The sequence below is a fragment of the Akebia trifoliata genome, chromosome 8 (assembly GCF_017979445.1).
Source record: "Akebia trifoliata isolate Shusen 1 chromosome 8, ASM1797944v1, whole genome shotgun sequence".
In the NCBI taxonomy this organism is placed as follows: Eukaryota; Viridiplantae; Streptophyta; class Magnoliopsida; order Ranunculales; family Lardizabalaceae; genus Akebia; species Akebia trifoliata.
This window is the reverse complement of record NC_141382.1, coordinates 226,636-243,083: the sequence shown is the minus strand read 5'-3', so window position 1 is coordinate 243,083 and position 16,448 is coordinate 226,636. Positions and strand designations below refer to the sequence as shown.

General features: G+C 35.6%; 1 protein-coding gene across 2 annotated transcripts; it reads right to left on the bottom strand.

Moving 5' to 3' along the window:
* Nucleotides 1–444: 444 nt before the first annotated feature.
* On the bottom strand, nt 445–8,759 carry LOC147395209 (uncharacterized). Of its 2 annotated transcripts, none has more exons than XM_086450583.1 (3): nt 7,552–8,759; nt 5,629–6,174; nt 445–978 (listed from the first exon to the last, which is right to left on the bottom strand). In XM_086450583.1, exons 1-3 carry the CDS (start codon nt 8,398–8,400, stop codon nt 970–972), a joined length of 1,404 nt encoding a protein of 467 aa, XP_086306709.1. In that variant the 5' UTR covers nt 8,401–8,759; the 3' UTR covers nt 445–969. The 2 variants fall into 2 exon arrangements, with proteins under 2 accessions (XP_086306709.1, XP_086306708.1); XM_086450582.1 differs by having other exon boundaries at nt 445–960; nt 7,552–8,756.
* Nucleotides 8,760–16,448: the final 7,689 nt, after the last annotated feature.

Genomic DNA, 16,448 nt, shown 5'->3' with positions numbered 1-16,448 from the left:
ATTTAGACCTTTGGAACTTGAACTCGGATCGAACCCGAGATTTTAGAGTTGGTCTTGTTTTAGCCATACCTAGACCAAAGCCAAAAATTCAATTCGATCCAGTTCAAATTTACCTGAATGTACATCCCTTGATTTAGGTTTGAGAAAGGTTTAAAGAGAAACCCAAACAATAATCTTTTTACTCAAAGAATCAATTTGTTATTGTTGTGGACATAGACACACTGCCTAATAACATAAATGTGAAAAGTGTAATGTTCTCTGGTTGCTTTTATGATTTTATTTGACATGGTGAGTATCCTGTCCCTTAGGGTGGGATTGATCCCATGGTCATATGCACCACCCCTCGGAAAGTCATGTGTGTAACAGGTTGAGTCAAGGGTCAAGAGGACCGTGGAGGGTGGTCCCAAGAAATTCATAGCTTAGTGGGGTTTCAAACACTTGACCTTCAAATCATAAAAGTAAATGCCACGTCAGTCAGTGACTCTATATTTTTAACTTGTAATATTCAACTTCATAGGGCATAATTAGTCTTTATCAATTGTAAATCTCGAACATAGTAATATGAGAACAAATGTGAAGCTGAGTAAAGGCTACTTTCTTTTTGAATCAGGATCAGGTAAGGTGTCCCGTTCATATAAGATAGAAACGTACGTGGTACGTTTTAGTTGGAGTCTCAAACACATAGGGCTTGTCATATGGAAACTGTATGTTTCTTATAGGAACGGGACACAATTCTGATTGCTGACTCTTTTATTTTTTCGATTTTTTTTTACTAAATTAATTTGTAGCACAGTATTTACATTGAGGGTAGATGATTATTTGGTGGAGAAGATCAGTCTAACTCTAGGGTGGAGTAATAGTTTCCCAAGGATTGCACCTTCTGATTCTGACCTGTAGAACACTATCCATTCTCTTTCCCTCCTTACGGTTAACAATCTCGCAGCATTGTCTACGTGGTGCCTGTTAAATTTACCCATCCTGAATTATCAGACCAAAGATGAATTATAAACTACAACCAGAAAAACAGAGAAATGGGGTTGAAGTCTAAAATATTTTAAGGTAGCATTTGGAAACATGTTCGAAGGTTCAAACTATTGTTTAGCAACAATCTGAAAAACTACTTAGAAAAGTGCAATTGAGAAAAAATAGAATTTACCACCAATTTCTGAAAAGAAAATAAAAAAATCTCAATTTTCTGACTCTCCCCTCCGACATACTCCCCCTCTACTCTCCCAACGTGGCATGTGACAAAACCATTGATTTTCTTTCCATGGGATACACAACTGCACATCCCCATAAACATGTGCAGTTGTGTATCTTTAGGAAAAAAATCTATGATTCTGTTGCACGCCACGTTGGAAGAGTAGAGGGGGAGTATGGGGGCATCCCCAATTTACGATGTATTCATTTTCCTCAAGAAAAGGAGTCATGCTGAGTAACATTAAAATTGAAATTGTTTCACACATTGCCGATGGGGAGGTGCGCACAGATACATAGATGCTTTTAACCGGTATCTCAATGAAAAGCATCTATGAAAATTACTAATTGCTTGTTCGATGGAGAGATGGAAAACTGCATTTTGCTTTTTGAAAAGACTAGTTTTAGAGTGACCGTATTATATACAGTGTTTCACACTGCGTTGTGGTGGAGGGGTGCACAGAATCATCCATATTTTTTACTCGTATCTCAAGGAAAACATCAACGGTTCCTTGCACACCTCCACACAGTATGAAACAGTCACTCCAGCGTATTTTCTTTGAAAAACTAAAAACACACCTTAATTACAATATATAAAAAAACAACAAACTTAGCAAAAATGCTTCTACCCTCAAGAGTAGTAATTAATGGTGTCAAACATGGTGCGTGTGTGCTTGGGTCAAACTTGGTGTTTATAAAAAATATGGACTTCTCTAACCACAATCCAAGCAAACGATTGAGATCGAGACCAAAAAAATAGAAATATTTATGAAAATTTTTTTACGGACCCATTATGCTTGAAGAATCATGAATCGTCAATTTTTTTATCGTTAGTTTGTAAGCACTTTTCATGGGGTTAGAAGTTTTAGAATTGACTGATTTTTTGTGAGCATGATATTTTGTTATATATATATATATATGGGTAGCGTTCAATGGCTAACTTTTTAGCAAAACATTTTTCAAAACATGAGTTAGAAGTTTTGGAATGGGCTTATTTTTGGTGATGATGATCTCTACAGTGAGGAGATCATCATCACCAAAAATCAGCCCATTCCAAAACTTCTAACCCATGTTTACAAGTTGAAAAATCGTGGACCGTCCATTTTTTGTAAACTATTTTTGATGGGCTGATTTTTGGTGAGGATGATCTCTACGTGAACCATTTTTGTCCTACATGGGTTAGAGGTCTTGGAATGGGCTGATATTTGGTGAGGATGATCTCTACGGTATATATATATATGTATATGTATGGGTCCCGTTCAATGGCCAACATTTTGGCAAACACTTTTTCAAAACATGGGTTAGAGGTCTTGGAATGGGCTGATATTTGGTGAGGATGATCTCTACGGTGAGGAGATCATCAGCACCAAAAATCAGCCCATTCCAAAACTTCTAACCCCATCAATAATGGTTTACAAAAAATGGACGGTCCACGATTTTTCAACTTGTAAAGTGGGGTTAGAAGTTTTGGAATGGGCTGATTTTTGGTGAGGATGATCTCCTCACCGTAGAGATCATCCTCACCAAAAATCAGCCCATTCTAAAACCTCTAACCCATGTTTTGAAAAATGTTTGTTGCTGAACAAGACCCTGTATATATATACAGGGTCTCGTTCAGCAACAAACATTTTGGCAAAACATTTTTCAAAACATGGGTTAGAGGTTTTGGAATGGGCTGATTTTTGGTGAGGATGATCTCTACGGTGAGGAGATCATCCTCACCAAAAATCAGCCCATTCCAAAACTTCTAGCCCCACTTTACAAGTTGAAAAATCGTGGACCGTCCATTTTTTGTAAATCATTTTTGATGGGGTTAGAAGTTTTGGAATGGACTGATTTTTGGTGATGATGATCTCCTCACCGTAGAGATCATCCTCACCAAAAATCAGCCCATTCCAAAACCTCTAACCCATGTTTTGAAAAATGTTTTACCCATTTTGGAATTGGCTAATTTTTGGTGAGGATGATCTCTACAGTGAGGAGATCATCATCACTAAAAATCAGCCCATTCCAAAACTTCTAACCTCATAAAAAATGATTTACAAAAAATAGACGGTCCACGATTTTTCAAGTTGTAAACATGGGGCTAGAAGTCTTGGAATGGGCTGATTTTTGGTGAGGATGATCTCTACGTGTAGAGATCATCCTCACCAAAAATCAGCCCATTCCAAGACTTCTAACCCATGTAGGACAAAAATGATTCACGTAGAGATCATCCTCACCAAAAATCAGCCCATTCCAAGACTTCTAGCCCCATGTAGGACAAAAATGGTTTGGCAAAATGTTTGGTGTTAAATGCCCCCTTATATATATGGGGGCCGTTCAAGGGATATATGTAAAAACAATAGTTTTTCAAAATATGGGTTAGAGGTTTTGAATTGAGCTGATTTTTTGTAAGGATGGTCACTATGATGAGAAGATCATTCTCATAAAAAAGCAGCTCAATCTGAAACTTCTAAATATATCAAAAGTGATTTACAAATTATTTATAAAAATTAACAAAAAATCGACGGTCCACATTCTAAATCACTTTTAATGGGGTTAAAAGTTTCAGATTGGACTGATTTTTTTTTTCCAGATGATCTTCCCATCATAGAGATCATCCTCACAAAAAATCAGTTCAATCCAAAACTTCTAACCCATATTTTGAAAATTTATTAATGTTACATTGTTTTTACATATGTTTTTTCATATGTCCCTTGATCTTGACCCTATATGTATAGGGTCGGGTTCCGTAGACACATAAAGCTACAACGTTTTTGTCTTATATGGTTAAAAGGATTTGGAATAGGTTGACTTTTTGTGAGGATGATCTCTATGGTGAGGGGATCATCCTTGCAAAAAATTATCTCATTCCAAAACTTATATATATATATATACGGTTCAAGGGCCATATGTAAAAACATATGAAAAACAATGGTTTTTGAAAATATGGGTTAGAGATCTTGGATTGAGCTGATTTTTTGCGAGGATGGTCACTATGATGAGAAGATCATCCTCACAAAAAATCAGCTCAATTAGAAACTTCTACATTTATCAAAAGTGATTTACAAATTATTGATAAAAAATCGACGATCCACATTCTAAATTACTTTTAATGGGGTTAGAAGTTTCATATTAGATTGATTTTTTTTTCGGTTGATCTTACCATCATAGAGATCATCCTCACAAAAAATCAGCTTAATCAAAAACTTCTAACCTATATTTTGAAAATTTATTAATGTTACATATGTTTTCTCATATGTCCCTTGAACCTGACCCTATATATATATATATATATATATGGGAAATGTTCAGCACCAAACATTTTGATAAAACATTTTTCAAAACATGGGTTAGAAGTTTTGGAATGGGCTGATTTTTGATGAGGAAAACATGGGTTAGAAGTTTTGGAATGGGTTGATTTTTGATGAGGATGATCTCTACAGTGAGGAGATCATCCTCAATAAAAATCAACCCATTCCAAAACTTCTAACTTATGTTTTGAAAAATGTTTTGCCAAAATGTTTGGTGGTGAATATTTCCCTATATATATACAGGGGGGGCGTTCAATGACTAACTTTTTGGCAAAACATTTTTCAAAACATGGGCTAGAGGTTTTGGAATGGGGTGATTTTTGGTGAGGATGATCTCTACGGTGAGGAGATCATCATCACCAAAAATCAACCCATTCCAAAACTTCTAACCCCATAAAAAACAGTTTACTAAAAATGGACGGTCCACGAGTTTTCAGCTTGTAAACATGGGTTATAAGTTTTGGAATGGGCTGATTTTTGATGAGGATGATCTCCTCACCGTAGAGATCATCCTCACTAAAAATCAGCCCATTCCAAAACTTCTAACTCATGTTTTGAAAAATGTTTTGCCATTGAACGGGTCCCATTCAGCAACAAACATTTTGGTAAAACATTTTTCAAAACATGGGTTAGAGGTTTTTGAATAGGCTGATTTTTGGTGAGGAGATCATCTTCACCAAAAATCAGCCCATTCTAAAACTTCTAACCCATGTTTACAAGTTGAAAAATTGTGGACAGTCCATTTTTTGTAAACCATTTTTGATGGGGTTAGAAGTTTTGGAATGAGTTGATGTTTGGTGGTGATGATCTCTTCACCGTAGAGATCATCCTCACCAAAAATCAGTCCATTCCAAAACTTCTACTGATGTTTGGTGATGATAATCTCTTCACCGTAGAGGTCATCCTCACAAAAAATCAGCCACTCCAAAACTTCTAACTCATGTTTTAAAAAATGTTTTGCCAAAAAGTTAGCCACTCAACGGGACTCATATATATATTATATATATATATATATATATATATATATATTTTTTTTTTTTTGTATGGGTGGCGTTTAAGGCATTAAAGAGAGTCAAACATTGTGTTGAACATTTTTTATTTTTTAAATGTATATATAGATGCAAGAGAGACTAACCTTCAGCCACTCGTCAGGCTCCATCTTCGAAGAAGAGACACTAATGGTGTGCACCGCCAAAGCTGGTACGTACTCAGAACGGTTACAGTCGTTTCCGGATTCGGGCCCAAACCTCTTATAAGATGTGATTGTCTCACCCTCTCTAACGTCATCAACGCGGTCCAAGAAATAAACAAGCGGTCTCTCGCACGGTTCCTCACTCATGGGCCTCGTATTAAACGTGAAGGGCTTGTTACTCCAACTCCTCCATGTCTTGAAGGTCTGCAGTGGGGTACCAAGTTCCTTCGCTGTTAGTAACGATGGGTATATCTGGATTGTGTAACCCCACGACACCGAAACGGACCAATTACGCTTACGATCGTAACAGAAACTTTGCTGAATGGTTCGACCCGGATCTGTCTGGTACACACTCATCAGCATTTTCAACGATTCCAACTGGGTACCGTTAGGAAATAACGGCTTCACAGCGTCGAGATGGTGAAGCGAGACAAGTGGCGCCACCGGATGCGCCGCCAGTAGTCCGTACGCATCCCCTCTGATATCAACCTATGTTACAAGAGTATTCAACTTGAAATTCAAAATTTTACTGTCCCAAAGGCCACATGTACAATTAGTGGGGGTCCACATTAGCTATAAGCAATGTTGACGGCCATAAATTTTCAATGGTTTAATCAAATGACGACATTGTTGGCCCACCTCGCTAATGGTAAAGTTTGTGCTCATAAACAGGTGGCGATTTTTTAAAGATGACACAGTGTTTCTGGCAATTTAAACAATTCTTAGACAATCCTAATATACAGCCGTGCTGGACACAAAGCGTCAAACGAACGAATGAGATATGAACACGTCAGAAGAGAAACAGATTCCGTGGGAAACCTGCCAAAAATAGAAAAGGGCCCCCCTAGTCTTACTAAGGTAGTAAGGCATTTCACTTTACAAAGAGTCCTAGTAATTAACTCTTGGCACAAAAATAAAAAAAAATTGTAGTGTCAATGATCTGAAATATACCCGATATCCAAATCGATAAGATCCAAATATATATATATATTAAAAATTGGATTTTTGGATTGAAATTTTAGATTTGAAATAATTGCGGATTAGTTTCAGATCTGATTAAAAAAAAAAAAAAAAAAAATCCAATCCTCGAGATGCATAACTGTACATATTTATAGAGATGTGAGAATGTGTATCTAGAGGCAAAATCTACAATTCTAGCACATGCTGCACGGTAGAAGAGAGTATTTTGAGTATGCCACGTGGGGGAGTCTCTTTATGAGTATCTTCAACTCACGGCACTATCTCATCCGTTATTGGGCACCTCACCAAGGTCATAAAAAACGGGGCCCGGGGAGACGATTGCAAATAATCATAACATAGTGACGCGTGGCTCATATAAAAGCAGCTGATATTGATAAGCTCAAATTGTTGGTAAATGTTTGCTAGAAAGGAATCTCTAGAGACTATCCTCTCATCTCGGCTGTTCGTCAGAAGGACGTCCTACGAATAAGATAAGAACACATGTCTTACGCCAACTATTTCACCTGTTTAGTCGTCTTTCCAAACTGAAGTCAAGGGTAATCTTCGTTCCACACGTCACTATTTTCCTGGTCCACCACACGAGAAATTCCAACGCTACAACTTGTGATAGAGATGGAATCAATTCATTTGTCCACGTGGTGGGATGCATTACCAACGGAAGGTCTACGACATGAGTACTCTACTCTACAGAAGACTTGGATTTACATGAGTAGACTTACAGAAGACTTGGATTTACAAACTTTAATGCGGTCGAGATGGAAGGTTATTCTAATAACATAAAAAATAAAAAAAATCTATTTTTTTTTTCCTACCATCATCTCAGCCGTCCGTTTAAAAGAATGCGTCAGACGAAGTGTTTAAGGTTTAGGAAAGAAAACCACATACCTGATGGAAGCCAAGTTCTTTGGTGATTGTAACGCCAATCTCGTTCACACAAGCTTTGATCCTCTCATCTGAGCCGTAGAAATACGTATAGCGATCAATGCAACCGTCCAATACCTTAACAAGTTGAGCCACAAGAGGATAACTAATAGCGAATCCAGCACCACCAAATGCCATATCATACGAATGAATCATGTTCTGTTCGACACTCTCTGAATTTCCCCCTATATAATACATCTGATTGTAATCGTACTTCGATAGCACAGAAATTAAGTTATCTGTAAAAAAAACGGTATCATCGTCTCCCATCACGAACCATCTCACGTTCTGCAAACCGAGTCGATAACTCTCTAACACAACTCGAGCGATTCGAACCGCTGATGGCGATCCGTATTTATGTGTGTACTTGAACCTTGACGAGTCTTCCGATACTCGGTACGGAGGCGAATTTTCTGGCCATGGATCGTTCTCTTTTGGCTTCTCGTCCAACCAGACGAAGCCACGCGTCACTTGAGGTTTCCACCATAACTCGCTGTAGTGCCTCCGATTCTTCCACGTCTTCACAGAACCTCCGATTCCGAAGAGAATGTGAGAGATGTTGGTTTTATCGTACAACTCATCGGAATTATGACGAATTATACCGGAATTTCTGATGACACCATCGCAAACTGGACATCTAAACCATCGAGATTGGCTAGAAGAAACAGAGATGAAGAAGATGATAATGGAACCAAGAAGAAAAGCTGAAAGAATACCTTTCATCAGATGAGAGGTTTTTTCTTTTTCTACTGGAGGTTCAAAGAATTTCGAGCTTTCGAAGGATTCCTCATTTGTTTCTCGATTCTGAGACATCTCTATCTCTACTAAAGAGGAATTGAAACCCTAGAAAAAGGCGAAAATTTAGAAACTCTAGTTACGTAAAAAGGAGGGTCTTTCGTGGTAGAGCTCTAATAGATCATGTAATCAAGCTTTCTCTTCTCACCTGGAAATCTCCTTTTGTACCAGGAAGCGAAATTTTCTCTGTTTCCCCTTTTTTTCTTTTTTTAATTTGCCTTTTCTGAAGATCTCTCAGTTTCAACTCAACAAGAAAGACTCGAAAGGACGTATATTTGGGATTTAAAAATTTATATGATAATGGCAGCGTCTTTTTTCCCGAAAATCGTTAAAGAACTAGAAACCAAAGAAATCGGAGAATTCTGTAACTAATTTTGCAAGGCTGCGAAAGTTTCCCAATATAGATAGATTTACATTACAGAACAACCCCGATTTTATATTATAATTACGAACATACCCTTCATAGACATGATGCGAACTAACAACTGGATTGATGTGGTAGGTCGAAACAACATAAAGTCAAGAATACAAAAGGATCAAGGTTAGATGACTCGTTAATACACACATGACTTCGATCTTTCAAATAGGTAATCAACGGTCATTGGAATATGTCTTATTATCATCATAATAAGTTGGATTTTGTGTTTTAATTTAAGAGTCATGATAATTTGACTACCCCCACGTGTCAAACTCAGTGATCTACCCTCACATGAGTACATGACAAGTTAAGAAAGAGTAGATCAGCTCTCCTGGGGATACAAGATGCACTTCCCCATAAAACAATGGACCTCAAGAGAATCATGTAACCCCAAGAGTGTAGATCTACTATTTTCAAAGTTGTCACATCATGTAGTCGATTGAGTTTGTCACGTTGGATTGTTAGATTATCACAACTTTGAATTTAATGAATCATGATAATCTAGTCATCCCACGTGACATACTCAATTGACTCCCCTGACATGATAAATTTGAGAAACGTAACTTTTCAAGATACACAACTACACTTTCCCATAAAAAAAATATATCCCAAGGAGTATAAATATACTATTGCCAAACCTATCACATTAGGAGAATCAATTGAATATGCCACGTGGGATAGTCAAGTTATCACGGCTCTATTTTTAAATATGAGGAAGGCTGAAGAATATGGGTTTCTGAAAGGAAAATGTTGGAGTAACATTGAAATTAACATCATTTGGGACATTGCTGACATAATGTACTTATGGAACTATATATATTTTTCATCGAGATGCGAGTGAGAAGCATCTATGGTTCTATGCACATCAATGTCCCAAATGATGTCAATTTCAACATTAGTCTAGCACGACTCTTTTTGAAATTCTTTATCATTCTTATAAAAAATTAGTCTAGCAAAAGTTCTACCACTAGTGGCTAGTCCACTACCAAGTACCACTTCCATATATGAAATGGATTTGGGTGATTTAGATATGCCTAGGGGCAGAGCTAGTAAGGAGTTGGTGGGGCAAAGTGCCCTCACAAAACTTTGAGACACCCCTATATTTTCAGCTAATTACATGCCCCATTTGCCCTCACACACTCACCTCCCTCCAATTTTTTTGCCCCCCCCCCCCTGAACTTTTTGTTGATGACATTGCCTCTTGACTTGACCTTCTCATATACTAATTAGAAATGACCTAAATATCTTTTTCTTCAACTTCTAATAAAAAACCTCTAAATTTCTCCCTAAACCTATTCATCTCCAAGTTCTTCAACTATACAATTAACCATAATTTCCCCCCACTACAAGAAAATCCTGGCTCCCCCCCTGCATATGTCCCTCATTTTTAGGTGAATATTATAGATACCCCTATATTTTGAAACTTATGACATGCCTGTCATGACTTTAATCTTCATTATAGATTAATGGAAAATACCCTGGTCTTCTGATTCTATAAAAAAAAAAAAATCCTTGTTTTGTTTTCTTAAAAACAGTCATCTTCTAGCTCTTCAATCTCTATGATACATTTTTCTTATCTAACTCAATCATATATTCAATTTGTCATTTACAAGTTATCATTGAGCCCTTTATTTGAAATCTTGGAGTTTTCTAAAAAAAAATTCCATCGTTTTCATCTTTCCCAAAAAATACCATTTTATCATTCTTCATAGATCAGTCATCTTCAAACTCTTTGATAACTTCAATATATTCAACATTGTCTTCAATCCGAATTTTTCCACCGCGTCTTAAGCCATTGCATCGAAACCTAATTTTTGTTTACCCTAAATTCTATCAATTTACACTATAACAAATATCCTCTCTTTTTAAGGTTAGAAGGTTGAAGTAGATACAATCTCAAAGTTGAACATGATGGTTAAAAGTTTTATCCAAAGGGATTGAGGATGTCTGGTTTAAAGAAGAGAAAGCAACGAGCTTTTGGTTCACTAGAGTTTGAAGATGAGGGCATTTGAGTCTTTTCCTAATAGTTTATTAAGAAGACTGAGCTTAAAACATGTCATCAGTTTCAAAGCACAAGTGGTTATCTCTAAATCACGCAATAGATTTTGTTTCCTAACGGCTTTTTAGATGAGTCATTTTTCACGATCGTATTTATATTTGAACAATTGTAATTTTATTTATTTACATAAATTTGGAGATATTTAGAGTTGTCCTTACTTATCAGCACAAGGTTAAGTGGGTAGAAGAGGGAAGGTAGTATGTGTAGAAACATAGATTTTTTCCTCCAGATACAAGAGAAATAAAAATCAATGGTTCTTTCCACGTTACCATGTCAGTTGTGTCTTTTTTAACTAATTCAACGTTTTTCTTTTTCAAATGCATTATGAGATTAAATCTTATACCTCTCTTTATTTTCAAGATGATGATTGAGATGAATAGGACAATTTTTATTAAAATAATAATTAAAAATAATATATACGTTACTTGTAATTATATTATTTTATAGAAAATTATAATAATTTCATGTAAAAAATTGAAAACCAATTGTCTCAACCAACTGTTCTTTAAGTATAATGATGACCAGAGGAATGGTTGTGAATGTAAAAAAAAATGCAATTACCTTTAAAAAATGGAGTCGTGATAACTCGCCATGTGGCATACTCAATTGACTCCCTGACGTGGATAAGTTCGAGAACCATAGATTTGTATGCCTTGAGATACACTTTTTTATTTATTTATGGAGAAGCACAATCATGTATCTTGAGACATACATAGATACCAGCTCCCAAACTTGTCCATGTCAGGGAGTCGATGTAGAGGTAAAAATAAGAGGAATGAGGATAGAGGTAAAAATATGCAATCAATCTTGATTATATACATGTCTCCTCAAGATTCATTCTAACCAAGGTACAAGCACCACCTATGTTGCATAACACGAAGCAAGGGAGAATAAAATTGGTACCACAAGATGAGATGTAATATACCTACGAAGGCATTCTTATGCTCTGGGTAAGACCAATAAGTACTTATAAAGACAAAATAGAAAACAAGATGAATATGAATTCTCTTGATCTAGATGATCACAAAGAACATACCTGTTACCTGCTCGGATTGTAATGGTGAAAATGAATGAAAATGGACTTATGACATAACTAACAACAAAAATCTCGAATATTAATAATTATAGATCTTTTAGATTCTTGAAAGAATCATGAAGAAGAAACTAGTAAAATTTGAAAAATTGAAGGAATGATTGTAACAACAGTGGATTAATAAAATTGTCCTGGCACGATAGGTTCTTCCAATCATAGACATTAAATTTTAGACATTTTTCTAAAAATTCATAAGATTCTCTTAATAAAGAACCAAACGACCAAAACAACAATTTGATGATCGTTGAATATGGTAAATTTTATTTTTTTTAACATTCAAATCACAAAAAAGACTGTAAAGGTTTAAGGAACTTGAATATGTTGGATTTTGGGGGAAAACCCATTCCCCAAAATTTCCCAACTCTATTTTATGGAACTTTTACTAACTTATCCAACTGAGCAAACTCAACCCTTTGGAAGAATTACCGAAACTCTGTTACTAAGGTTCCAGTCAGACTAACTTAGAACAATCGAATCCAAAGACGATTCGAATAAATTTTTTTTAATAGATAATAGAAGTATTAATTAAGTTTTCTTTAATATTTGCTAGCCATAATACCTTCAAGCTCTCACGTCTTTTCTTATTATATATCGTACGAGTTTACAAAATGCTTGTCGTGCATTCCTCAACAAACTTTGAAGCCTTATAAAACTTATAAGCGCCAACATCTATATACATTGTGCCACATGGTGAGTGTGAAGACAACAAACCGGCCGACAGTTTGCAGGATCTGCAATCTGCACTCCATCCTAGATCATCATCAACCAAAGTGTTCGCTTACACCATCAAACAATCCTAGTAACTAGGGGTGCACATTGATTGGCCCAAACCGAGAACCTCAACCAAATTAAGATATTTCGGATTGGTTTGATTCGATTTTTTAGTTCATTGATTCAATTCTGATTTATATATTTGAAAAATCGATTGATTTTGATTCTCAATTTAGAAAATTCAAGAACCGAACAAAATTCATTATATATATAAATAATAAAAATGAACTCTCACTCTACTTTCTGTATTCTAACAAATTTAGTCATCAAACTCAATGGTACAGATGACATGGTCCTAATCATCTAATGAGTTTCAATTTTGAAAAAGTCATTCATATTATTAAGTAGATAATTTACAATATAGAGATATTAATATTATATTACCAATGTCATTCTCTTTGTTGTGTTTTTTGATTGAAATCATTGATCATGAGTTTTTTAACTTTAATATTTGATAATTGGTGTCTTGATATTTATGTTTATGAGACTTAAGAATCAGATCAAACCGAATTAAGGTTGGTTTGGGTTGATTTGATTCTAAGGATGGTCGGTTCGATTGCAATTTTGGATTTGTAGAGCCGATCAAATTGGTTCGGTTTCAATTTTACTCCCAACCCAAACCATGGGCATCCAAAATGCCACGTCACATATATTTTTGGCTCCACCAGCAGGCCAATGAATGTGAGGCCTGCATCCTCATTTGCAAATACTAAAGGCCCAAATTACGGAATGATTATTTAGAATTATGATGACCATGAGCCATTGAAAATTCAATACTATAGAAAGTAATTTGAAGTAACTTCAAGTGGTCCCAAACAGTGTCCGACATGAAATCCCAATTGATCCATTATCAAACACAATTTGAACTTCGCTATAATGACTTAATCTATAATAATAAAAAAATGATTAATTTATGATACTTTATAAGGGTAAAAAAAGTATATGCAATCCTCTATTAACACACATTGATGTGATTTTTGGCAAGTCATGCCTGATTTCAAAAGAAATAATTCGAAAATGGACAATGAGTCGAGTCCATCACCTCAAAGCCAGGAAGGCTACAAACACACGTTTCTAAGAGTGTTAATTTTCAAACATGCAAATCAACCTTAGAATCCGAAAAAGAGGTGCTGAGTCCAGTGAATTAAAATTAGCCACCAAAGCCATCTGAATGTATGTGGATACAAGTTAAAGCATATTCTTCTAACATAGCTGCAGAATAGGTGATAAACTCTTCCATGTGATCAGGGGTGGAGTCAGGATTTTCTTGTAATGGGGACAAACTATGGTTAGCTGTATGGTTGAAGAACTTGAAGATGAATGATTTTAGAGAGAAATTCAGGTTTTTGGTGGTTAGAATTTGTAAAAAAGGATATTTAGATCATTTCCCATTAGTATATGAGAAGGCACAATCAAGAGGCAATGTCATCAACAAAAAATTGAAACAAGATAGGGGGGTGCAAATGGGGAGAGAGGAGAGAGAGTGGAGACAAATGAGGCATGTAATTAGTTGAAAATATAGGGGTGTGTCGAAGTTCTGTGCGGGGACAATTGCCCCTCACCAACTCCTTACTAGCTCCGCCCCTGCATGTGACACTGAAAATGATACGATTGATGTGATAATTGTGGTCCATACCATCTCTTCCAAAACAATTATAAAAGGAGAGTTGATCAAGCTCTAGGTTCACAATTTTCACCTACTCCCAAATCCTATAATCTATTAAATGAAAAAAATTGACTTAAGTATTGGAGTGTAATTTGCAGTAACCCCCTATATCTTGTGAGTGAACTAAAGGTGATCAGAGAAGAAGATTAGTTCCCCATATGTTGTATTGGGAGGATTTTTACATCGAATCCATTAATGGATCCTCGTCTACCCAAGGGATATCGTATAACAAAACGGGCTAGCTTCAGGCTTGAATGAGTACTACACAAGCCCGACCATGAGTACTAGGCCCAAGTTAAAGCCCAACCCAGATCAAGAATAGATTTAACGGATTGGACAACATTTAACACCGAGTGCATCTCTAGAACAACCCCAATAAAATTATTTAGCAGATTTTAAAAATATGTCAAGGCCCATGGTCCAGCCATTTAGCTCTAACGCTTCTTGCTGTCCCATTAACAACCCTAATGCTCTTAGGCCATTAATCCGATTTGATTCTTATGTTTTGGTCTTTTTTCTAATAATTACATGACTTTGATAACATTTTCCACTAAGCTTATGTAATTGGACTCATTTTCTTGCACTAAATATAATGGTCAAATTCAACCATCTTAATCAACATTCCACTTGATCATTTTAAGTAAAATTTCCACCCATTATTAGTCCTCATTTGACTTTGAATTTCTCGCTATTCTACAAAGAGTCCCAAGAATTAAATTTCTCTACCATCACTAATTAGTAATTTTATTTTTCAAAAGAATGATGGGATTAGGCAGATCTTAATTGATAAACGATGATGACTTCGGGGGTTTAAGCAGCCGAAGACATTATGAAAGTCTTTTCTACGGTTCAACAATGGACACTATATGATGAATTGTGGGAAGAGAAATACAGGTTGGTAAGGCAATCATTTTCCCTTTTGGGAAACCATGACTCCATGAGAGGAAAAGATTGAATCGGAATCGATTTCCTAGGTAAACTGTATTTCTCTTCATAAATGTCCAAGAATGGAATCAACCATTGGCAATTGGCAAATGGGATTCATAAATTGAATGTAGCAAAGATGAGGTGGGTGGGATAAATAAATACAAAATGAAGAAAATTAAAGTTAGAAATGAACAATTTTCTTAAAATAAACGATTCAAAATAGATACCAACTGAACTGAGTGGGCAAGACTTGTGAGGGTAGAACGTGGATTTAGGTATTGAGAACAAGTATGAACACTTCAATTATGAATTTGTAAAGAATTGAATGGGAAAATTAAATATAATTTTTTTGATTGAACTCAAAAGTTTTGAGACTTTGACAATGATGATTTATGACATAATGACTGAACTCATAAGTCACAATCGACTTCATCCACAGATTTTTAGATCATAATGTCGAGGTTGGATCCCCTTCTCATTCCATATCCCACATGGATGATCATCTTTTAGTTCTTTCTAGTGTAAATTTGTATAGAAAGAAAAAAAAAAAAAAAACTCTAAACTTATTATCATTCACTCTTTGCTTACATACATCTCACATCTTGTGTGCTTTGAGAATTGAAGCTTCAATGTAGAATAAAACTGTTTTAACTTTCATACTAGAGCTTTTAAATTAATCTTTTTTTCATTTAACTCTATCTTGAGCAATATCTTCTATCACGGTGTGTCTGCAAAAAAGAAAAAAAAAATTCTATTATGTCTCAGTGTTTTCATGTGCACAATTATATATACCTACTTCCTGGAGATGAATATTATAAACCTACATAAACTTTAAAAATCAACATCCATAACCATGTGGAGGAGCTATGCAACATATTTTAACAGGTAAAATACTCTTTTTGATAACAAATTCCAAAATGAATGTTAGAACACATGCTCAATGGGTCCCATGCATCTAGCTCCCATGATGATTATGAACAAAATAATCAGTAATTAAACTGCCTTAACCAGCAATATGTTAAGGGTTCTAGTTGTAGAGATAGATGATGGCAAACTTCCTTCTCTTTTAGTATCAGGTTGATGTGTACCAAAACTACAAGGCACTAAGTTCTACAAAAGAATCAAAAGCAAC